The sequence below is a fragment of the Corylus avellana genome, chromosome ca8 (assembly GCF_901000735.1).
Source record: "Corylus avellana chromosome ca8, CavTom2PMs-1.0".
Taxonomy (NCBI): Eukaryota; Viridiplantae; Streptophyta; class Magnoliopsida; order Fagales; family Betulaceae; genus Corylus; species Corylus avellana.
The window spans coordinates 69,802-95,241 of record NC_081548.1 but is presented as its reverse complement, the minus strand read 5'-3'; the positions used below and the strand labels follow the sequence as shown (position 1 = coordinate 95,241).

At 37.6% G+C, this 25,440-nt stretch overlaps 2 protein-coding genes across 2 annotated transcripts in view; both read right to left on the bottom strand.

The window, feature by feature from the left end:
• Positions 1-783: 783 nt before the first annotated feature.
• On the bottom strand, positions 784-5,628 carry LOC132189794 (probable protein phosphatase 2C 44). Its single transcript, XM_059604587.1, has 5 exons — positions 5,316-5,628; positions 4,495-4,746; positions 3,690-3,966; positions 3,333-3,487; positions 784-1,153 (listed from the first exon to the last, which is right to left on the bottom strand). The coding sequence occupies exons 1-5, from the start codon at positions 5,382-5,384 to the stop codon at positions 1,016-1,018; spliced, it is 891 nt and encodes a 296-aa protein (XP_059460570.1). The 5' UTR covers positions 5,385-5,628; the 3' UTR covers positions 784-1,015.
• Positions 5,629-12,144: 6,516 nt separating this feature from the next.
• Positions 12,145-25,440, bottom strand: part of LOC132190239 (brefeldin A-inhibited guanine nucleotide-exchange protein 5) — a 50,158-nt gene continuing 36,862 nt past the window's right edge. Inside the window, exons 32-33 of the mRNA XM_059605163.1 lie at positions 21,799-21,894; positions 12,145-12,553 (exon numbers count right to left, since the gene is read on the bottom strand). Coding sequence (XP_059461146.1) covers positions 12,491-12,553; positions 21,799-21,894 — 159 coding nt within the window. The 3' untranslated portion in view covers positions 12,145-12,490. The remainder of the gene's footprint in view (positions 12,554-21,798; positions 21,895-25,440) is intronic.

Below are 25,440 nucleotides of genomic sequence, written 5' to 3'. Positions count from 1 at the left end.
ATATGGTTAATGTGGACCTACCATGAACATAGAGTACGAGACGTGATATTTGAAGACTTGCATAGGCAAGTTGTAGAGTTAACTTAGTGTCTAGCGGCACAAAACTTGAAGATGTATCACGATATTGATGGTTGTGATTCATAATCAAATTTCGAGAACCTATATTACAATCCTTATCATCACCTTCATCAAAAGCAATTTCGGCAAGACGAAGATTTGCAATTGGGAGAAAATGAAAGTGCACTTTTTACCCTTCAGATACATGCATATATTATTTAAGCAGATAATTTCCTTTTCAATCTTCAATTATTAATTTCTGCTGTTTTAATTTTGTCCGGCGTTCGTTCATCTGAATTTTAATAATAATAACAAAAACCTTTTGAAATGGCAAAATTAGCATCACCCCCTTTGAAATACCTATGCGAACGCCTACCACACCCTTTAGGAATGGCAGAATCACTTCCAAATGTGACATTTTGGGAACCACTTACCAAAGGCTTATTTTTTTAGGGTACCTCCACTTTTGTTTATTTTTATTTAGTGGTAGAATTGAAATTTCTTAAGGATCCCGTCAAAAAGTTTGTGTATATATATACACACACATAAGAGACTTATCGGAGCGGGAGGAAGGACAAAACTATTGACGATAAACACTACTACGTATTACAGCAAAGTTTTCATGTCATCTTATTTATGTCCACAAGTGTATACACAATCTTCTCTCTCACTAACGCGCCACAAACACTCTCTCAATTTCACTAAATGGAGAACTGTACCCATTAATTACATCAACCCAAGCAAACTTCTGATTAATGAGGAAATCTCTTTCCCAGGTAACATAAAAAATGCATCACACATTTATATCTACTAGCACTAACACGATTATCGCTACAAAGAAAACCATGGCATAAGTCATAACATATGATAAATGGTGCTCCTATTTCCATCTTCGTATTTGGACAAAACCAACAGAAGTTCTGATGTTGTAGTGGGGAGGCAATTTTTCTCAGCAGCATCATCCAAAACGGATCACAATGCATGATATATCATCTTTGCTGTTTCTTGCCAATGCTTCAGTTGTCAAACGTTTAGCCGCTGCTTGAGGATCTTTGATGGGTTTCACCAAACCAACTGCCTCTTGATTCGTCAAAACCTGCCAACCAGAGTACAGCTATCAAGCACGAAACAAAACTACAAGCTAGTACCAAAGAATAGCATCATCAACCCATCGTGTCAATATACTGATGCACAAACAACAGTAATGCCTCTTAGATCACAAAAAATGAGACTTCCGTACTATTTATATTTATTTCCAAAGTAGATTCTATAGTGAAAGTAAAACTAGTTTAAGCATTCAATATTTTTAGATATTGATGAAAGATCATGAAAGGACACTTCTTGAGAAAGAAAAAATGAACAAGTTCAATCCTTAAGCACTCAATTGCGATATAAAGAAGTGAGTAAAGCTAGAAACTACCTTTTAATCCTACAACTATTTCACACTACTGACATGGTAGTCTCAACCAGTTCTTGAATTAGTCATTGTTAATAATAATAATAAATCTAACGGTTGGTTGGACGGTTGGTTGGTTACTTGTAGGATAAGAATATTGATTGTAGCATTTCTCCAAAGAAATAGAGATCATATATATATGGAACATCAGTCAAGGCATTTATCTGGCAGTGAGATAACCTCAGTCTTCCACCAGTAATGATGGGACATCAACAAAGAGGATGCCATTGTTCGCCTAATTTGCCACGGGAAAAAGAAAGAAGGAAAAAGGAAGACTCTTTCCCAGTAATTCATGAATTAGGGAGCATTTATGTTGTGACGAAGGTTTTGCACTAGGCAACAACTCAGCAAGCAGGAGTCTTTGACCACCTACCCTAGACCATAGGTAGGTTGTCTACACATCCGGGAGGCAACATTCAAAGAGGAGGTCAAGTAGAATGCACTCATAGGGCCTAAGGCGCCTTGGTTTCACTTGTGACATAATTTAAGGTGGTGACGGTCTTAAAAAAGAAAGATTTGTTGGTAAAATTAACATGATTAGATGAACTAGCATCATCTAGCTAGTAAAGGTTGTCAACGTGTTTGTTTGTAAAGAATAAGAACCATTCAAGGCAATCGAGTGTGTGAATGAAATTTCAAGCCTAGAGAAGAGCTCACTTTATAGGCTTATAGAGGGTAATTCTACCCCACATGATAGAGAGATTCTTTTTATTTGTTTCTATCTTTCAGATCTTCTAACTTACTGTAGAATTAGAATTAAGCTGAGGTTGCTAGGCCAGTCAATGAGAAAAAGGAATTTCAAGCCTAAAGGCTATTGTGGGGGGGGTGTGTGTGTTGGGGAGTTGAGACTATGGGGAGGTCCTATATATTTGTTTCTATCTTCTTTGGAATGCATGGCATATTCTTCTTGTCTTAATTTTAAGGAGGCTTTTTTTGGAAGATACTGTGGCAAGACATTTGTGGCAATTATGGCATATGAGAGATTGAAGAGCCATCCTTTAAGAGGAATTGGTGCCCAAAATTAGTGTGCATGGATGGTTAAAGGAACCATCCACACCACTTCAAAGCCTTAGGAAACTGCTACTATATGCTTCCATGTGCACTAATTATGAGCTGGAGCATGCCAAGGAATCACAGTGGTTAATTTTGTTTTCATAAGACCACATGGTTCAAGGATTATAATATATTAACGATTATCAAACAACCAAGACCAACAGAGTGATCGCAGTATACCATTCTGCTTTGGTAAATCCCAACCCTGAATTCTACAGCATTTATATAAATTTTTTGTCACATATCTCTTCAGCAGGGAATTCTGCTAATTCTGATTCTAACTGCCAATTTTAGTATTGTTTTCATGAATTATATTTTGCTCAAGGCGTGTTGTGTAGATGTTAATGGGTCCATATATTTCCTAGTACACAATAATATGGGATTAGGTTCACTACATATTTAATTTATTTGTCACTGAGCATTTTTTCAACGTTGGTATGCATGCACTCATCATTTACAATGGAATCAATCACCAAAAATTCATATAATTTCTTGTTTAGCCCAATGTAAACCAAAGTCGCATTCTAAATGTTGCAAAAACACGTAATTCTGTTCAGGTGATGTTACCAACCAGATATCCATTTGAAATAGTGTTGAAAACAGAAATTTGTTAAGTCCATATTGTTTGGTACAAAACCTAAGCATTTAAACCTACGCATTCCAATGTTTTGAAAAATTATGTAATATAAAGTGGGAGACCAAGAAAAAAGATGAAAGATAGACTGACAGAAAAATTTGTTATCCATAAGATACCATAATAACTGACCTTCCACAATCCATCACTTGCCAATATAACAAACTCAATGTTTGAGTCTATGGGCACATGTCGTACATCAGGCTCTGAACTTAAATGTGCTTTGAGGCTTTGATCCCCAAAAGCACGTGCAACCGCAAGTTGACCATTAACCCTAGGTACATCTCCTGAAAACATTTTGTATTTTTTCAATATCGCAGAATCCTCAAAATAATTCAATAAATAAATAAACGGATAAATAAAAAATAACCCAGAACGAATGTTCTTTTTGTTATAAACACCATATGCTAAGATCCCCACAAAGAATGAGCTTATACTAATGAGTGAAAAGGTTAAAGTTATTTTAAATTGAAAGAAGAAGTACATCACCAGGTAAAGTAGTCACAAAGCCACCCTGCTTCTCAATCCTTCTTCGTTCACTATGCGGCTCATGGTCTACTGTAATTTGATTAGCGGAACCCCTCTCGCACACGACAGCTCTTGAGTCACCAATGTTCGCCACCCATAAGTCTCTGCCATCAATGACTATTGCAGTTACTGCAGTTGAGCCACCTGGCCCTAATTGCATGGAGTTTTCCAAAATAAACTTATCAGTGGAGCTGTAGGCATTCCTTATTGCTGTCTCAGGGTCCTTCCAGAAGGTTGGCTGGATCACATAATTAAAGAAGTAAATAAAAACAGATGATCACATTTCAATCTTATAAGAATGAAAGGTTGCCTCGGCAAACACCGGGCTGAAGTTATTTTAGGAGTAGAAGAGTACCAATATTGCATAAATAAGGATACAAGATGAGCTAAGTTATCTCGTGGTTAAATGTAACGACCAAGGGAAAAGTGTTAGCCACATTTGCGCTATTACTTCAAAAGGACTAGTCAATTTGGAGTTTCTATAGAATTCATTATAAAGCCCAGTTTCACCCAATAAATAGGCAATGTGAGACTTAGCACCCATGACTATCTTTATAAACTATTCACTTTATTTGGGCTTCTTCTTATCTTCTCAATATGGGACTCCCGGAGTGTTGCATTAAATTTTAGGATCACTTTGACATAAATACCCAATGATTATCTGATCAAATGACTAAAACTAGCAGGCAGTTATATTGGTCCTATCCAGAAATAAGTAGATAACAAAATGCTTGCAAGAATACTTTGAATTGGTGGGGAAAGATACCTCATCAAGTATATTGTTGAAAAGGTTATCTCTCAAGTAACTTGGGACACGATCTCCCAGATGGCCGTCAAAGATGGCAAATAATCCAAGCACGTGATTCATTTTTCTTTTGTATTCAGCAACATGGTAGTCCTCCATATCATGACCGGATTTACCTTCAACTAAGTGGAAACCATGGGCCACTTTGTTAGTCGATGACTTGCTTCTCCCTTTTCCAGAATCCGCTGTTGATGATTTAAGGCAAGTAGCATTCTGCAGTGCCAATTACTTTAGTTGATTTTTTATTTTTTTTATTTTTTATTTTTACTTTAGTTGATAAACATGCATATTCATCATTTGAACATCCCCAAAAGAAACCAATTCCAGTGGTCTATAACCCTTCTACTCTTTGGATTCGAATCGTATGAAAGTCCCAAAAGTTGTTTTTTGTTTTGAATTCATAAAGAGCCCAAGCTGGGTATATTTAATCGCTGACACAATTAAACTTGAAAGGCGTAAATTACGCGGAATTGAAATCAAACTAAAATACAACTAGTAATTCAGCTTAGAAGTATGGTATGGTGTATGCAGAAAGAAAAAAGACAAGAAGGAATTGGTGCATGATTGAACGCGTTTGCGTTTAACGCCCACAAATTCAAAAATAAACAAACATAAAAGAAATAAGTTGAAAGCAGCAACTTTTGATCAGAGAAACCGAATTTTGAAAAATTAAAAATAGTCAGAACTCAAATAGATTAATTAATTGATTAGGGAAAGGAAGATGGGATGGAGAGGAAGAAGGATGAATTGATAAGAGAAGAAGGAAAGAAAGAGAGACATACCTTGATTTTGTCAAGGAAGCTGGAGCCTTTTCCCGTGTGAGAAGCACCTGCGACTGCCTGATTACTCATATCTCAAATTCTCAAACATGCATCTCCCACCTCTATCTATCAATCAATCAATTTGCCTCCTCCTCCTCTTTCTTCTATATCTACAAAGAGAAATATATATGACTAACAAATCTGTGATATTGTTCTTGTTGGACCGTAGAGGAGAGAGAGAGAAGAGGGTCAGAAGAGAAAAGGTTGCTGCTTTCGCTGAAGAAGCAATATAAAAAGTCAGAAAAAAGACTTTGGTAGTGTATGTTGAAAAATCTGGTGAGTGTATTGTGTGTGTGTGTGAGCATATTATATTTGGTGTTAACAGTAGTTAATGATGGGATTGAAACTTTGACTATCAGCACGACGAACGTACGCGTATTTGAATTTTCTAAATGGCTCTTGATGACAGAAAGCTGCTTTTAAATTTACTTGTACCAGTAGTACTTCCCCCTCCGCAATTTTCTTTTCTGTGTTCTCACTCTTTGGAGAGAGAGGGGGAGAGCTCTCTCTCTGACCCCAAAACGTTGAATAGTATGAAGATTATTATTTATATATTATTATGTGACCATTTCCGCGTGGGGCCGACAAAACCAACGTATTACGTACAACTACAACCCCAACCAACCAACCACTGTTTACCTCTCTGCGATTTGCGGACGCTCCTTCCTTCACGCTTCTTCCTTGAAGCTTCCCAGGTTTTGTGGCTTTTGTGGATCCCACCACTCCAAAAAACATATATAATACTACAATAACGCACGCGCAGAACATGAATTTGGCACTCTCATCTCATCTCATCTCTGAAAGCCCATGGGAGGCTTATCTCAGTCGATAACTGGAAATGTTTTCAGTATCCTTGGTTGAGATTCGAATTTTCTGATTGTTTAAGTTCTTAGGTAAAAGAACAGCTCAAAGACAATCCCCATGTAGTTGTCACAGAATGTCTTTTCATTATTTTTTTATTAAAAAAACATGATCCCACATATATCTCTAAAGTCTAAAACTATGTTCTGTTTTTTTAGTGCAAAACAAATATTGTGCAAAACTATGTTCTCTAAAGTCCTCTCTCTTTTCCCGCCTAGCAAACAACATGACACACAGATTTAACTGATTTAGAGATACTCTTTGATTTGATTTCTGTGTACTATCTAATTCTTCATTTTCTAGTATTATTCTTCCTGAAAATAGAGTAATTAAATTAATGTTGTTGCTAAGAACACATTTAGTTGAAAGAAAGGTATAATTTTTTTTCTATTTGCTGTTGGAATGCATGAATATTCTTCTTCTTTATGAGAAGCCTCTGCTTGTCTACATTGTTTATGACACACACTATCTCTGTTTCATCATACATACCTGAGAGGACCATTGGGAAGTTGGTTATTTGTGAAAAGATGGCAGGGATTTGAGAAGAGGGCTTGGAAGTGCATTTTATAGAGGCTGTTCTTAGTGAAGCTTACTTACTGACATGGAAAATACTCGTTAGCATTCCATGCATGTCATAACATTCATATGCCCAACAGTCTTCTCACCTCCACTCAACTTTCGGTAATTTATGAATAACTTATTGAGACTGTTTCCAATTTTACCAAATTTTGCATTTGGGGATTTAGTTTCAGGCTGGGAGAAACCAAGTCTATTCACAATTTGAATCCGGATTAGTTTGGGGGTCAGAAAATATTCGCTTCTGCACAATTAAGTCATAGGGGGGGCATGGAAGTCTGAGATGAAAGTCATTTGAACAATTTTCACTTTTGAAATTGAAGGCTGCCTTTTTTTTTTTTCTTTTTTTTTTTTTTTTGCACATGCTCCCAAGATCATAGCCTTTTATTTCCTATATTTGGATGAGGGATGTTAATGCCAGAAATTGAAAGATGGTTTTGTATACCCCTATGCCTATGGAAAAATCTGCTGTAGGGGATTTGTTGGTAGCTTTGGAGAAATTTGATTGGAGTGAGAGTAAAGAAGGGAAGCATTTTGGTTCTGGTAGTAATGAGTCAACCGTAGTGGACAATGATGACAAAATATTTTTCCATTTATTGAGGCACTTGTGGTGAGTAATTGGCTGAGAAGAGTATTTGATGAAGTTGCTGAATTTAACTTCAGCAGTTGTGAAACTTTGATTAGGATTGATGCAGAAATTCAACTTGAAGGTGATACAGGAGGTGGCTAGGAGTCAGAGGGGAGGAGATATCGAATTGGGTTATGAGATGGGTGAAAATTTTTAATCAATTCCTGGGTGTTTGAATTGAAGTTCTTCAGAAACAAGCTGACAAATAAAAGCTCTCACAGATCTCATACTGTTGAGTTTGAATTTATTGTATGGTACTTTACAAATGCTTAAATGTTTAGTTGAGGTTATTTGGGATTTTTTTTTTCTAATTGAGAGTAAGTGATAATTCTTTTGGAATATCCTTAATTGTTTATCCAATCTCTTAATTGTTGTAGTAATTAACTTCATGATGTAAAATCCTTAATTTTTAATATTTATCATCTTTGCTTTATAATTTATTTTTGAAGGATGGATTTGCATGACCATCCCTTCCTCGACCCACTCACACATGAGACAGATTTTGATTACAATGCATATAGGCCGGCTTCTTTATATGAGAACATTGATTCTCAAGACACTAAACTCCAACCTCAACCTCAAATTGAATCCACCCTTAAAAGATCTCAATGAAAATGAAACTTTAGTGTAAAAGAAGACAACATACTAGTATCGGCTTGGCTCACTATTAGTATGGATGTAATCTATGATACCTATTTAAAAGGCTTGACATTTTGAGGTAGAGTTCACGTGCACTATGAGGAATATAAGAAGCCTAATTGTTGTGTACATTCTGTGAACTTCCTAACGAATCGGTGGTTAACGATCCAACTGGCGTTAACAAATTTGGTGCCAACTTACTTCAAATTGAAGGAAGACATCCAATTGGTGCTACCGAACTAGACAAGGTATTAATGGATTGTTAGACCTTAAAGTCAATGAGCCAATGATTAATTAGTATCAAGATTTTAATTATTGAATATTTGTTAATTTTTCATATTGCGGAAGCAAAAGTTTTATATCACAAGCTCCATGGCAGCCAATTTAATTTTGAACATTGTTGGAATACTATGAGATGTCACCCAAAATGGAAAAGCACGGTGGCCGAATGAATCAAAAAAGAGAATAAAATCACTTGCACAAGAACCTTCTTTCACTCCAAAGTTGATACATTTAGCCATTTAGGAGAAGACGATGTGTCTCCAAAAAAGATATTTTCATAAATATGATTGACATTATTATGAGAATATTATTTTCATACTTAACATTGGCAAATACAACATATTAAAAATATAACTGTTTCAAAAATATGACTGTTATAAAATACAACCGTTTCAAAAATATTATAGTTACAAAAATGACCGTTTCAAAAAATTTGACTATTGAAAAATCATTGCATTAGAAAAATTATTGTTGAAAAAATAAAGAAATACGATTTTTAGAAAAGAAATGAAGATGGAATAAATAAAGAATATTTAAATGATATAGAGAAAAAAAAAATAGATAATTGGATGTATGGTACATTTAAGATCCGTTTGAGATTACTGTTTCAATAAGTGCGATATAAAAAATTGTATTCTTTATATCGTTATTTTTTAAAATGGCATAGGCGTTTGGTAAAACATGTTTAAAAATATTATTTTATCAAATATTTGTTATGCAAAATCGTGATTTTGATTTAAATTCGTGCATTTTCAAATAAGCACTATCTACCCTCCTTATAGAAATCGCAAATTTTTTCTTACTTTAGATTAAGTGCTTTTAAAATCGTAATGCCAAACGCCTTACGTTTTACGATATCTTTTAAAAATACAGATTATTCATGGGAAATCACAATCCCAAACGCATCCTTAATACTCGTTAACTAAATTAGATAAAGTGTGTTTTGATCAACCAGTTTGTAAAAAATATGCATATGCTATTGTGGATCCTCAAAATAAAAACGAACCTTGCGAAAGATGAACTAAAATAAAAGGGACCTTTCCTGATCATTACTCAATGAAGCTCCTTGGTTGATGATGGAGAAAATAAGACGGCTTTGTTGGAGAGAGAGAGAGAGAGAGGTAGCTCAAGGAGGCCATGTGGCGAGCTGACAAGGGGGGTAGTGCGGCGCAAAAAGGGCAGTGACTGACAGAGACGAGAGGATGAGAAAAATGAAATGAGACGTGGTGTGCGGCACTAGGGCTGGAAAGATAGAAGTATAAAACCTTAGAAACGAAATGATGTCGTTTTGTGCATATACATAATATAGGGAAAAATACATTTTATCCCACTGAACTATCAATCTATTTGTACTTTGACCTCCAATGTTTAAAAAGTGACACTTGACCCCCCCAAACTTTCAAATTGTTGCAATTCGACCTTTCTGACTTTTTTTTTTTTCTTTTCAAAATGCCCCCATCCCAAGTTTTTTTTTTAAATATTAATAATAAAAAAATAAAATAAAAATTAAGGGGTGTCTGGTTTGAGGTGGCTCTAGGCCCAACTGGGGTGGCCACCCCTTAATTTTAATTTTAATTTTTTTTTTTTTTTAAAAAAAAAAATTGTGAAGGAGGCATTTTGAGAAAAAAAGTCAGAATGGTCGAATTGCAACAATTTTGAAGTTTGGGGGGTCAAGGTTCACTTTTTAAACATTGGAGGTCAAAGTGTAAATATGTGGATAGTTCAGAGGGTAAAATGTATTTTTTTCAAAAATAAATAACATATAGTGTGGCCCATTGTGGGACATGTTTGTGACCCCAATAGGTCACAAGTGACCCACCGTGAGTCACATTTGTGGGTCACACAAGTAATATGTAATATCTATTCATATTCATCAGTAGGAACGGAACCAGGAAATTTTATGGGAGGGGCTAGCCAATTTGGTTGTTGTTGTTGTTTTTTTTTTTTTTTTTTTTTTTTTTTAGAATTTTTTTATTAAAAAATTATTTTGGTTGTTTTTTTATGAACTAAAGACCACCGTAAGAGCCAAAAAAAAAAAACCTTAATGGGTATGGCCAAAAAAATTAAGAATAGGCCAAATTTTTTTATTGGATACGGCGAATAATTTTTTTTTTTTTTGGGGGGGAATGACTAAATTAAAACTTTACATTTTTATTTTTTATTACTTATAATTTTTTTTTCCTTATTTTGGGGGGAGGGGGGACATGGCCTACTCCAGTCCCCCCTCCCTCCGTCACTGTTCATCAGTTTTGTTGTAATACTGAAATAGGACACTGAATATGTATGGTTGTAGAGTATGTATGGGCTCTCTTGAAAGAATATGTGCAAAACAAAGGTGACAATGGTAGCTGCATAGTGGTGGAGTTCAACCCACACTACGTTGGTACACCCTGTAAAATGTGTTCCTTTGGACGAGAGAGAGAGAGAGAGAGAGAGAGATCAACAAGAGCGATGAAAGAGATTAGAGGGCTTGTGTGTGAATATAAATCAGTGTGCTACTCGCAACCGACAAGATACCTATTCTATTTGTTTGGTTACTTCATTATTCATGAAAATCAGAAAGTAACCCATCAAATGGAATAACTATGCCAAGAAATTGTTATTTCATTAGTAACCCATCAAATGAAATAACTATTCCAAGAAACTGTTATTTCATTCTATTAGTCTCTAATACGTGTATCAAACGTACCCCAAAAGCAGAGAAAATCATTAATAACATACTTAGAAATAAGTGAATTAAGATCTTTTTTAGTTCGTTTGAACTAGATAATAACTAGTTAGTTATATTGGAAATGCATTTTTGTTCCTTTAAAAAGTGAAAAGACAAAAAAACTCCTTAAATATAACTAATTGAATATTATATAGTTTAAATGAACCAGTTCAAGGATAAGTACCATAATAAGTTAATAACCTACCTTTCGAAGGAAATAAGGAGAGGCAGAAAATTATAGAGGGCCAAAAATTATGTGATTCCTATTCATACTATGTATCCCCTTTACATATCCATTTATCATACAAAGCTAACATACTCAAAATAACTATACAAGGAGAACAGATCTTGGAGATGCTATGACTCAATAAGAAATTGAGGAGAGAAAAAAGAAAAGAAAGAGAACATTATATCAAGCAAGGCATTGAGAGAACTTGTTGATCATTTTGTGTTGACATTCCTTGTACGCAAATGGCCATAGAGAAGGATTTCCACCTTAACGGAAAAGGAAATTTACGAAAGGAGCATGAAAAGTCCCGTTCTCCTACTCAATAAAGCTGGCATGAAAAGTTCATTTCTTATTCTTCACCCACTTTATTAGTGAAGAAATTTCATGAGCATAATTCATCTCATAAAACCGGTTCTATAAAAGAAAGTGGCCCATTCCTTATAAACATGTCCAAGATCTTATTCACAGGTAATGTGAAACTATTTCTCAACACCCTCCCTCACCTACAGGTTGGTATTTTTCTTGGTCCTTGTCATGAGGTAAATAGTGTGGGCCCTCATTCGTTCTGTGGTAAGCTTTGATACCATGAAGAAATTTCATGAGTCTAACTCATTTTATAAAACCGGTTCTATAAAAAAGAGTTGCCCATTTCTTATAAACATGCCCAATATATTGTCTATAGGCAATGTGAGACTATTTCTCAACAATTAGCTTTACTAAATATGATCCATATCATTCCTTCCTGGACTTGGGAATTGCGGTGGCTTTGGCCAAAAAATGATTTAAAAAACAAAGTAGCTTGCACAAAACTTGAACCAAATGCATTCTATTACTTTTAATTTGGCACCCAAGGTACAAACCCATATGAATCAAGACCAGATTTATTCTTCATATTTTTCTTTCTTAAGAACTTCATTAAAAATCAGCAATAAGGAACACAGCTTTGTAAGGAATATATAAAAGATCAGCAATAAAGTACCACGACGGAAACTAACACCAGAGCCTCCCTTAAGAGGCACACATCGTTTCTTTTCCTTCTTTTCCACTAAAACAAAATGACTGCAAAAAATCTCCTTGTAGAGCACATCAATTTTTCGGTGTAGAAAAACAAAATCAACTAGAAAATGAGATGACCTGCTTTGCGATGTGCAATGACTGATAATAATTCAGATAAACTTGATTAAGCGTAGAAAAAAAAAAAAACAAAGACACTATGGCAAAAGAGCTTTCAATTGTGCCCGGAAAAGATCGCCAAGAGCTCCACGAACATCCATCTGAAAAAATCAGTTCAGATCATTAGTATTGAAAACACAGCCGACTAATTGGAACTTGACAGCTACTGAAATGCAAGTCCATTTAGTAGCAGCAAGAAAGTTACTGATTCTGAACTTCTCTACTGAATACAGAAAAGTCAATTGAATATGGTAATAGAGATGATGATGATAATTTCTTAAACTTATCCAATTGCAGCATTAGAAAAACCAAATAATTCTATGTATTGAGAAATGTCAAGACCATCCACCCATGCAATCATACGACTGAGTTGTGCCCTTTGTCTTATAACTTCTTTGGCATCTTGATGCAGTCAAGTGATTAAGATATCTGAAAGAACTAAATTATGCACATAACTCACACTAAACCTCACCAAAAAAAAAAAAAAAAAAAAAACTAATACTGTACCTCAAGTGCATTCAAATACAGAAATGAGTCTAAAATGTGTTTGGAGAAAGCAAAATATTACTAGACTCTGGGTATAATAATCAATAATGAAGCTTAGAATGGGTAGCAGCAAAAGGATCTGATTGATTCAGTCAAGTGATTAAGATATCTGAAAGAACTAAATTATGCACATAACTCACACTATACCTCACACAGGGAAAAAAAAAAAAAAAAAACTCACATTATACCTCAAGTGCATTCAACTAGAAATGAGTTTAAAATGTGTTTGGAGAAAGCAAAATATTACTAGACACTGGCTATAATAATAAATAATGAAAAGCTTAGAATGGGTAAGCAGCTTAAGGATCTGAAATGTCATTCAGTCTTTTCCCACAGCCATCCAATGCCATTAACTGTAAACGAACAAAGCCACTCGTGAACAAGTTTGGGCTTGACTTCGATAGACTTGACTCGGTCTCAGTTCATTTAATAAATGAGTTTGCTGTGAACACAAAATTCAGCTCAATTATTAAATGAGCTATAATTGCATAAACTCGGCTCAACTCATATAACTTTGTTGGGTCCATTGTCAATAAAACCAAAGAGGCACGGGGGGATTTTAGATCTTTAGTTTTTTCTTTTAGTTTATTTTTCTTAAAATTTATAAGGATATTTTTATCTTATTGAAATTTTTTTAGGGCTATTTTTTTGTCTTTTTGCTGGCTTTCAGGAAGACATTGACAATACAGTGATAGTTTTTTTTTTTTTTTGATAAGTAATGTTTATATATCAAAAACGTAAAGGGGTGCAACCCAAGTACACATGAAGTAAACAAGAGAAAAAAACCTAATTAGGAGAAGATAATAGAACAAGAAAAAAAACGCCTAATTAGGATAAGAGAATAGAACAAGAAAATAAAGATAGCTAATCACTAAAAGGGCAAGCCAAGCTGTTGTCCAAGTGAAAAGCGTGTAGAAGAAGAAAGCCGTGAGTTCCTCCAAAGATCTCTTAGAATCCTCACAGCATCTCGCATTCTTTTCTAACCATGAACACCACACTAGGCAAAGGGGAACCATCTTCCACATAACGGCGCTTCGAGAACGCCCTCCCGACCACCAACAAGCGAACAAATCCACCACCTTATGAGGCATGACCCATGACAATCCAAACCGGCTAAAAATAGCGAGCGATCTCACAATGGAGAAGAAGATGATCGATCGTCTCCCCATTTGATTTGCACAAGCAACATCTATTGATCACAATGAGATTCCTTTTTCTAAGATTATCTATTGTGAGGATCTTCCCTAACACCGCCGTCCAAGTAAAGAAAGCTACTCTCATGGGTGCCTTGGTGTGCCAAATACCCTTCCAAGGGAATGGACTAGCCTCTGTACTAGCCAAGATATTATAGTAAGATCTAACATCGAACTTCCCTTTACTAGACGGAATCCACCAAATTTTATCCTCTCCTTCCCTATTCATTCTATGGGAGTACAACAAAGTATAAAACGAGGCTAGCACTTCCAATTCCCAATCATGAATCAACCGAAAAAAACTAACATTCCATTGAAGGGCTCCACCCGTGAAGTCCATATTGTCAGCAATAGACGCGTCTTTTGCATTAGCTATGTTGTAAAGGCCTAAAAAAACTTCCTTAAGACACGCTTCTCCGCAAACATCATCCAAAAATCTGATTTTGGATCCATTACCTGGATCAAATTTGGTATGGCTAAATAACATTTGCCACCCCCTACTAATATACCTCCAAAGACCCACCCCATGAGACCTAGAGATATTGATAGAATGCCAACCACCCCATTTAGAACCATACTTGGCATCCACGACCATTCGCCACCAAGCCTCTCTCTCGTGCGCATAACGCCACAACCACTTCCCTAACAAAGCCTGGTTGAACAGTCTCAATTTCCTGATACCTAGACTTCCTTCGGAGATAGGAGAGCAAACCTTGTCCCAATTAACCAAATGGTATTTGAATTCATCGTTTAAACCTCCCCATAGAAAATTACGTTGGAGCTTCTCTATACGCTTGGCCACCGAAGCAGGAACAGGAAAAAGGGACAAGAAATAAGTAGGAAGATTAGAGAGGGTGCTCTTTATAAGAGTAACCCTACCTCCCTTAGAAAGATACATTCTTTTCTAGCTCGCGAACCTACGATCAATCTTTTCCAAAATATCATCCCAGATAGATTTGGCCTTAAAGCAAGCACCCAAGGGGAGCCCCAAATATTTCAAAGGCAAAGAATCCGTCTCACAACCCAAAACACCAGCCAATTCTCCCATATTAACGACATCACCTACCGGGACCAAAGCTGATTTAGCTATATTCACCTTTAGACCAGAAACAACTTCGAAACAAACAAGTAAGGCTTTAATGGAACGAATTTGATCAAAATTTGCCCCACAAAAAACCAACGTGTCATCTGCAAACAAGAGATGAGAAATGTTAACCCTTTCAAATAAACTGATTCCCACTGAGAAACCCGATATAAAACCACTCTTGATGGCAGCAGCAATCATCCTATTAAATGCCTCCATAACAATGACAAACAGAAACGGAGACAACGGATCCCCTTGCCTCACCCCTCGGGAGCTTCTAAAGAAAACAGCAATAGTGCCATTGATCAACATAGAAAAACGAGCGATCCAAATACATTGCTCTATCCAAGAACACCATTTCTCACCATAACCACACCCCCTCAATAAATACAAGAGAAACTTCCAGTCAATGTGATTGTAGGCCTTCTCTATATCCAATTTACAAAGCAAACCTGGTTCCCCAGAACTGATATGACTATCCAAGCATTCACTTGCAATAAGAACTGAGTCCGTGATTTGTCTTCCTTTAACGAACGCGTTCTGAGGCTTTGAAATCACCCTATCTATCACCCTCCTCATTCTGTTAGCAAGAATTTTAGCAATAATCTTATAAATCCTATTTATAAGGCTAATAGGACGAAACTCCTTAAGCTCGGACACCCAAGGAACCTTTGGAATAAGAGAAATAAAAGTAGCATTAAGGCTTTTTTCAAACTTACCACGAGCATAAAAATCTGAAAAAACTGCCATAATGTCTTCCTTGATCACTTTCCAACAATCTTGGAAGAAAGCCATTGAGAAACCATCTGGCCCCAGAGCCTTGTCTCTATCCATACTTTTCACCATCTCCAACAACTCCCTTTCCTCAAAGGGAATTTCTAGCCGATCAGCCTCACCCGCTTCCAAACAATCAAAAGCGAGGTTATCCAACCTAGGCCTCCAATTGCATTGTTCAAAGAACAAAGACTTATAGAAATGCACCGCATGATCCCTAATGATGTCTTGATTAGAAGAATGAACGCCATTGATAGATAGGGACTCAATAGAGTTGCATCTTCTATTAGAATTGGCAATCCAATGAAAGAACTTAGTGCACTTATCACCCTCCTTGAGCCATCGGATCCTAAATTTTTGTTTCCAACTAATTTCCTCTTGTAAAAGAGCAATCTCCAACTCCCTAACAATTACCCTTTTTCTATTCTTCTCTTCTTCACCTAATTCTCTCTCTTCCTCCAATCTATCCATAGCCTTCAATTCTTTCACTTTCTATTTGCAAATTACATTCACATTTGCAAATTCAATCTCATTCCATCTTTTGATGTCCATCTTTAAAGTCTTAAGCTTCCGGGCCAAAATGAAGCTCAGAGTGCCAAAGAAATTATAAGACGACCACCAGGCCCGCACCTTATCTACAAACCCACCAGTTTTCAACCACATATTCTCAAATTTGAAAGGCCTCTTGCCCCCAGTCATACCGTTACAATCAAGCAAGATGGGAAAATGACCCGAGCACAATCTAAGCAACCTCTTCTAAAGCAAGCTAGGATATTTGACTTCCCATTCTGGAGAGACTAAAAAGCGATCAATCCTAGACCGAGAGTAAGAATTGGACCAAGTGAATGTCCCTCTTGCAAGGGGAAGATCCATAAGCCCCTACTCGGAGATGAAATCTGAGAACTCTCACATTGCGGTATTGAACCACGCTCCCCCCGACCTTTCACTAGGGAAGTGGGTGACATTGAAATCACCACTGATAACCCATGGCACCTCCCACCAACTAGAAAGACCAGCCAACTCTTCTCAAAGAAAACGTCTAAAATAGTCAAGATTCAGGCCATAAACCCCCGCAAAAGCCCAACAAAATCATCCTCCACATTCTTGAAATAACAAGCTGCGACAAATTCTCCCACATAGACCTTGAGCTTCGTGACCGCCCTTCTATCCCATATCAACAAAATGCCACCTGAAGCTCCATCAGAAGCAACAAAGCACCAATCGGTGTAAGCATAACCCCACAAATTTTTCACAAAACTGCTAGAAATATTTTCCATCTTTGTCTCTTCGAGGCACACAATGTCCACCTTCCATTGCCTAAGCATATTCCTCACCCTCAAGCACATATTGCCCTCATTCAAACCCCTCACATTCCAAGAAACAATCCTAGGCTTCATAACAGGTCTCTGTGAGCTCTTCCCTTAACCTTCCCCCGACAAGCACTACTGTCATAATTAATGGAGCATGCAAGGTTGTTGAGTTCTCTCATACCTTTCTTACCCGTATTTGAGGCCAAGCCCGCTCCCTTTCCTTCATTACTTGCGATAATAATCGCGAACAGCTCTGAAAGCTTCCCTTCATACCCATCACACGAAATCCCCACATAGTGACTAAACTCCTCCACAAGCTTCAATAATTTGTCAACAGAATTAGACCCCTTCTTTACCGAAAACCCCTTAGCTGGACAGAACGCTAGCGGACTGTGCTCTTCCACCTCATACACTTCCAGTTCTAGGCTTGCCAACATGGATTCCCAGAGAGTAGATTTCTCCATCGAATGAGGAAAAATAGACACCTCCATGCTGGCATTAGAGAGCCCACCGTTCGTGTCCTTCCGGATCTCCGAAGAGGCATCCAGACAATCTCCCGCCGTTTCTTCCATCCCTTTTATCAACCCATCTTCCACCTCTACCTCAGTAGAACAGAATTCCACAATCCTAGTTTCTTTCTCGTAAACTTTCCAAGGTGATGGGCTGGCGGCATCCCCAGGTCTAGTTGCCTCTACACCCCGGGGATATCCCCCTCGCTGCCGGAATTAGCCCCAGAAACAGCCCCTGCCGGCACAACCCGAGGCTCAGGGGCTGCCGGAACGCCTGCCGGCAATACTCCCAGAGGATTGAGGCCCTTACCCTACCGCCACCCACCACCATGCCCGCTTCCTCCACTAGCTTCATCGGCATCCTTTGTCGCCGACCCAAGTGTAAAACACCATCCATCATGCCAGTCAGCCCCATACCCACACTAATCGGAGCTTTTCCCAATATTCCCATCTCAGACATTGCCGATGAACCCACTTGAGGTTGAACCAGAGTAACGTGATGCCCGGTAACAGAAGAATAAGCTCTTGGGTCACCGATCTTGGTCGTTGTCCAAGCCCTTTGGAATTTTTTCACTCTCTTCGGCCTTGTTCTCTTGTATTTCTTAACAGACCTTTTGGGCCCAGCATCTACTGTGTGAATCTCGCCCATCTTCTGGTTGGGCTGAACGCCATCTCCCTCCAAAGCGTTAGAAATGATTTGTGCAAGCCCAAGATCCGAAAGCCCATTGGCGTACAAAGCCCGTTTGCCCACTGCCAGTCGCTCCAAGCAACACCCAATCTCTAGCTATAATTTTTGCAACGAATTTCTTAAGTTGGCATATTCGATGTCTCCAAAAACAACGTACCCACTGTCAGAACATTCCTTCCTATCAGGTCCAGTACGTCCCTGCATAACCGCCATTGCGTGAGACAAAGAATCACTACCCAACAAAACAGCTTTCGCCGGAGCTGGGTTTGCCAGAAGGATAGGTTGCACTGGCGACAGAATCGCCAGAAACTCACTGGCGTAACTCTGCCTCTCTTCATCTTCCAATTATCCTTCTCCTTGCCCATTGATGTCGCCGGAAAACCCACCGGAGACTGGAGGATTGTCACTGGACCTGAACAAGCTGGAGCAGGGACTTGACTAAGCTTCTTCGTCTGTGAATCGACTTGACCTACGCTTTCCCCCGACAACCATTTGGGCACCCTAGCGATAGGTTCAGACGATGGCCAAAACAATTCCTCAGTAGGTTGCAACGTGGATTGCAGCACCTCAGTAAAGCTTCTCTTTATCTTCACTGCATCGTTCCTTTGGGCCAAATGTGGTTGAAAGAACCTTATGGCTATTTGCAGTTCGGACTGGAGTTTACTCCAACCTTTCTGGTTTTTTCCTTCCGGCACCATGACTGCCTTACGCTTCTCCCTCCCCTCACATTCTTCAATCACCAAAAATCTGCCATACCTATTAGAACATTTCTGGGCTAGCACTCGAGGATACCCCGGCTTAGACTGATCTCTAAACACCCTTGAATCCTTCACTTAAACCAACTCCTCAAAAATGTGCAAAAGCCACACTGCTTCACTACTTCCTAACCTTATAGACCTCACTAGATCCCTGCTTCTCTCCTTGAATAACAAGCTAGTATCACCATCCATCACCATCATTTGAAAATCCTTGGATTCCACTGACCAGCTTCTTGATAAACCCATCTCTCCACCACCGGCCACCCGCCTGAGACAAAAAACCACTCCTCACACACCTCCTCCGTGAAGAAAGAGAAGAGAGAGAAGAGAGCTTTTTTTTTACAGTGATAGTTTGTGAGGGGTATGTATTCTTTTCCCTTTTTATTATCATTTAAAGTATTATTTTAATTTTGTAATGAGGACATCTTAAGTAAAAGAGAATTTTCTTCATAATATGATAGATATATAGCTTGAATTACTGTTATTGTGAGTCTTCATATAGATAAATGTATGTTTGTGGGTAAATGAATGTGTTTGTGTGTATATATATGTGTTTGCATAATAAATTTATATACATACTAAAAAATGTACATATAAACTCGATACTTAAATATTTAAGATTCAAGTTAATATATTTAACTAACTAAACTAATAAATCTTAACAATAATTAATTAACTAATGATTAGTATGAATTTATGAAAAAAAAAAACAATCATTATATTTACTTTATAAGAGAAATGAATAAAGTAATTGAGCAGCTCATAAACAAGCTCAAGTTCGTTTGAAAAATAAATAAGCCAAGTTTGAACAATTATCTAGCTCGGTGATCAGCTCAGGCTTGGCTCGTGTTAGATATAAAATTAAATGAATCGAACTTGAACATTTAATACTCAGCTTGATTACAGCCCCAAATACCATTCATTATACATTTTTTTTTTAAGCTTTGAAGCCAAGGAAGATGCTCATAAATTTGTTGTACATCAAATTACAAACTAAAGAAAGACAACATAAAAAGGAAAAGCGGGATTAATCCCTCTATAATTGCTTCCCCCACCTCTACATGGTCTGCATGTTCGTTTGCTCCCCCAAATAGTTTACATCATTCTGCTTCTGTTGACCCCTCCCTGTTGCTAGCCTTCAGAGGCTGGTGACCACAGGGGGGATTAACAGCAGCAACTATGAAGGTGATTGTGCAGTCCCTTGCAGGACATGAAGTAGTAGACATAACTATGAAATAATAAGTTTTCACTATAAACAAAGAATAAGTTTCAAATTTAAATGAATCATATAGATTAATAGATTCTTGTAAAAATTAAATTTAAGAGAATCCCATAGATTAATAGATTCTTGTAAAAATTCCTAAGGAAAATTTATTTTTTACTAAATGTATGCTGGGTTTTACTGTACCAAGCACAGGTTTTCATTGAAAATACATTATAGACCTAGGTGCAAATATGGTGCATGATAAATTGTGTCCCAAATTCTTTGGGGCTTTGCTAAGCCTTATCTACATGGTTTGGGGCTGGCAACAAAAACCATGTTCAAGTATTGCACTCAATAACAAAAAGATCACTACAGAAGATAAAAATGAGAAGAAATGAACAAAAATACTATACAGGAGAATATATGATGGTCCCAATTGTAAACATAGAAGTGATAGAGACAAAGGTGATATGGAAGGAGGACGGTCCATTAGCAAGTTAAACACAGACTTATATTGCTATAGAAAGAGAAATGGCATCAGAGGCAGCCATTTAGATGGTGATGCAGCAGTGATGCCACTTGTCCACATTTTTTCAGTAAAAGTGATAGAACTAGGAATTCCTGTATAAATACATTATAGATGGTGAATTTATGAACACACCCAGAAACTACTATCACCTAACATTAAAATATAAAACAATAAATGCTATTATGGGACCCCAGAAAAAGAGAATGCCAATTAAGCCACCTAAGAAATCATAGTTATTGCAGTAGGGGTTATTTTTCTCCTAACATCTTCAAGCAGAAGGGACTCAACACCATAGACTTCGACTCCGGGACAAACAGATTAAGCACTGGGACACATGTATTTGTTTAGGTGGGTAAATTCTCCATTAAGATAGAGGTTTATTTATTTTCATAGCATAGTTAAAATGGCTTGAATCTAATAAAAAAAATGGTTGAATCTCTAAAATTCTAAGATATCAACTTTGAAGCATGGATTACACAATCCCATTCTACAATTTCAGGTGTGGTACAAAATTAGAATCTGGCTAGTTCAGTGGTCAAACAGATGCACAAATAACATGACCTAGTTTCATATGTATCATCTACAAATGGATAAAATATCTTTTATGTAGACCATGATAGGTATCAGCTAAAAGTCCCTTTTTCTTTGTGTGCGCATGTGTGTTGGAAGAGAGGGGCTTGGGGTGGGACAATCCTAATGCTACAGCAATTACCTTTCACAGAACAAATTAGATCTGGACGCAGGAGATTACCTGATCGCAACATACAAGTTTTGTAAGCAAAGGATAGAAGTCTCGCAGGTGTCTTCTGAATATCTGATTGTTCATAAAGCACATGCCTTTAATTACCTGAAAGACCAAGTAGTAGAGAAAACAATCTAGGTTATAACTGCGAATTATGAAAGTGTTTAACGCAAGGAATCAAAGAAACCTTCCAGTCTGTCCATACAACAATAACAGTATAATGAAGGTATGACTACATTAATTCTAACATACAAAGATAATAAGTTAAAGTCTATAAGTTCAATCACATTAAAAATCTAAACAAAGTTAAGGGACAGTTGGGGGTTTGGGGAGCAGGGGCGGGGGGACCTACCAATGATATCAAAGAAAGGATTTGACAATCCATGCCAAAAGTAAACAATCAAGCAAAATGGAGAAATACAACGCAAGCTTGGGAGCTCCCTTGTCAGAGAAAATGACTGATTTTTATGGTTATTTAGTCAACCATGAGTAATTTCAGAAGTCCCTATTGTATCCCTAAAAAAATGAGGTGGCTTCAAAAGTTACAATTTGATCAAGATTTAATAGTGATCGATTACAAGCCTAATGGTAATTTTAAGAGCCACATCATTCATGGAGGGATATAAGAGTAAAACAAGAGGGACTTGTAGTATTACTCGTCAACCATGGATGGAAAAAAAAGGATTTTAATAATTATCAAAGCAGGTAGATAGAAAGAAGAGAATAAGCAAAGTAGCCTTTCTGCAAGCATAAGGCTCGTAATAACATGGCAAAAAAACCAAGCAATACATGTTTCCACCAAAATACATTTGGCTGGATCACCAAATGGACTGCTAAATCAATCCATTGACTTGTGACATCAGGATCACGCCATAAAAGACACAGAGGAACCATCTTCCACACCTTAGCGCTACGGGATTGTCGAGGAATATAGAGGACTTAGTTCATTTCTTTTTGTACACGCTTTTCACTTGGACTGCAGGCTGACTTGCTCCCTTAGTGATCAATTTTCCTAATTTTCTTTTTATGTTTTTTTTTTTTTATAAGTAATGAGAATATTATTGAAAAAAGTGCAAAGGGGCGCAACCCTAATACAAAAGATATATACAATAGAAGCCTCTATGGAATATACAAAGAGCACATATTCAAGAACTCATCTAAATTCGGGACCACACTACGATGATGAGCCAACACCCACAGGTGTAGCATAGAGATCATATTCTTCCTCATCCCATCCACCAAACACTCATTATCCTCAAACATCTGAGCATTCCTCTCCCACCAAACACACCATGTGAGACATAAAGGAACCATCCTCCAAATGACTTCAGAGATAACCCTACCCCACACCTGATTCCAGCAAGACAACAAGTCAATGAACCGTTGCGGCATGACACACTCAATACCGAACAAAGTAAAAACATAGTTCCATAACCGAGTAGCCACTTCACAATGAATTAGCAAATGATCTACAGACTCCCCATTCTTCTTACACATACAACACCATTCCACTACCACAATTCTCCGCTTTTGCAAATTGTCATGTGTTAGAATTTTACCGAGAGCCGTAGTCCACCCAAAAAATGCCACTCTCAAGGGCACTTTAGAGCGCCAAATACTCTTCCATGGAAACCCCCTACAATCTGGATTGGACAAGGCCTTATAGAACGATTTCACCTCAAACGTACCCTTTTTAGAAAAGGACCATCGAATACGGTCCGCATTACCATAAGAAACCTTACAAGAGTACAGCAATTCCAAGAAAGATGAGACCCCATCCAGTTCCCAATCTTGGGTAGAGCGCACAAAAAGGACATTCCACTCAACCCTCCCATTCCTCCAACTAAAATTATCCTCCACCCACGCGTCCTTGTATTGCGCCATACCAAACAAGGAAGGGAAAACATGCTTCAACGGTTGATCATCACACCAAATATCATGCCAAAAGTGAACTTTCGACCCCATCCCCACCTCAAACCGCACACCTTTTACAAAAGTATCCCAACCTCTTCTAATATTCTTCCACAAACCCACACCAAAAGACCCCGACATCTCCTTCGAACACCACCCACCATCCTGATCGTCATACTTGGCTTTTATTATTTTGTACCAAAGCGCCTCACGCTCTGTCGCAAATCTCCATAACCATTTCCCCAAGAGAGCCTGATTAAACTTATGTATATTCCGAATGCCAAGACCACCGGCCCACATGCGACGGCATATTTGGTTCCAATTAACAAGATGCAATTTTTGTTCATCTCCCATTCCTCCCCACAAGAAATCTCTTTGAAGTTTCTCAATCCTTTTGACCACACTCATAGGAACAAGAAACAATGATAAAACATAAGTTGGGAGATTAGACAACGTACTCTTTATAAGAGTTAAGCGACCTCCCTTTGATAGATACAATTTTTTCCAACCTGCCATACGGCGTTCCATTTGTTCAAGTACACCATTCCACATAGATGTATCCTTGTGCTTCGCCCCTAGTGGCAAACCCAAATACTTCGTAGGCAACGCCGGAACACTACACCCAAGAATATTAGCCAAAACCCCAATGTTTTCCACCTCCCCTATAGCAACAAGTTCTGATTTACCAAGATTAACTCTCAGCCCCGAAACTGCCTCAAAGCACTAGAGAATAAGGCGTACGTACCGGATTTGTTCAGGATATGCTTTACAGAAAATCAAAGTATCATCAGCAAATAAAGAATGAGAAACCACTAAATCTGAAAGGGCTCTTTCCCCCATAGAGAAACCTGATAATAAACCTTGCTCTACTGTTGCATTCACCATCCTGCTCAATGCCTCCATAACCAACACAAATAGTAACCAACCAAAAATCTAGACACCTATAAATAACCCAGCTATTGGTATCCCTTTCTGATATTGTCTTATCAAATGTAACATCAATTCCATGTGTACTTGGGTTGCGCCCCTCTGCGCTCTTTAATGCATCATTACTTATTAAAAAAAAAACATTTGGCTGGATCACCAAATGGACTGCTAAATCAATCCACTGACTTGTGACATCAAGATCATGTTATAAAATAATTATTCACCAGTTTATCTAAACAACAAATAAGAAAATATCAAAAAGTGCATTCCTCAAGCATATTTCAACATTGAATGTATAATAGTCCAGTGAGTAGGGCTCTTCTAATGACTCTTTAGTCATGAGTTCGAATCTCCACTAGTGCAGTAATTGCTATTGCAGGTGGAGAAACAACTCCTCTAGATCATGTTGCTTTAAAATATTTAAGTGCCATCTACAACACTAAATAATAAGTGGTGAGGGGGTTGGAGGTACTTTCCAAAGATCATGAGTTCAAGAACTCCTTAAATGTGTTTTTAAAAATTCTACTGCCAGGTCAAGAACCTGGACTGGGTCATGTACCCATGAATGCCATCAAGTTGGCTGTGAGACAACATGGCTAAAGTACTTTTTAACAATAAAGTTGTCTGATGACTCTAAGCAAACAATAAGCGATGCCAGTTGACTGTTCAACAACCTGAATTGGTCCTGGTTCTAGGATGCTGCGTGTGCAAAGACTACACTGTAGGTTTGTGTTCTCTTACAACAGAACAGAATGACGTAGCACCTTATAGGTGTAAAGAGGCAAAACTGCTATATAAGCAAGGCATGTGATT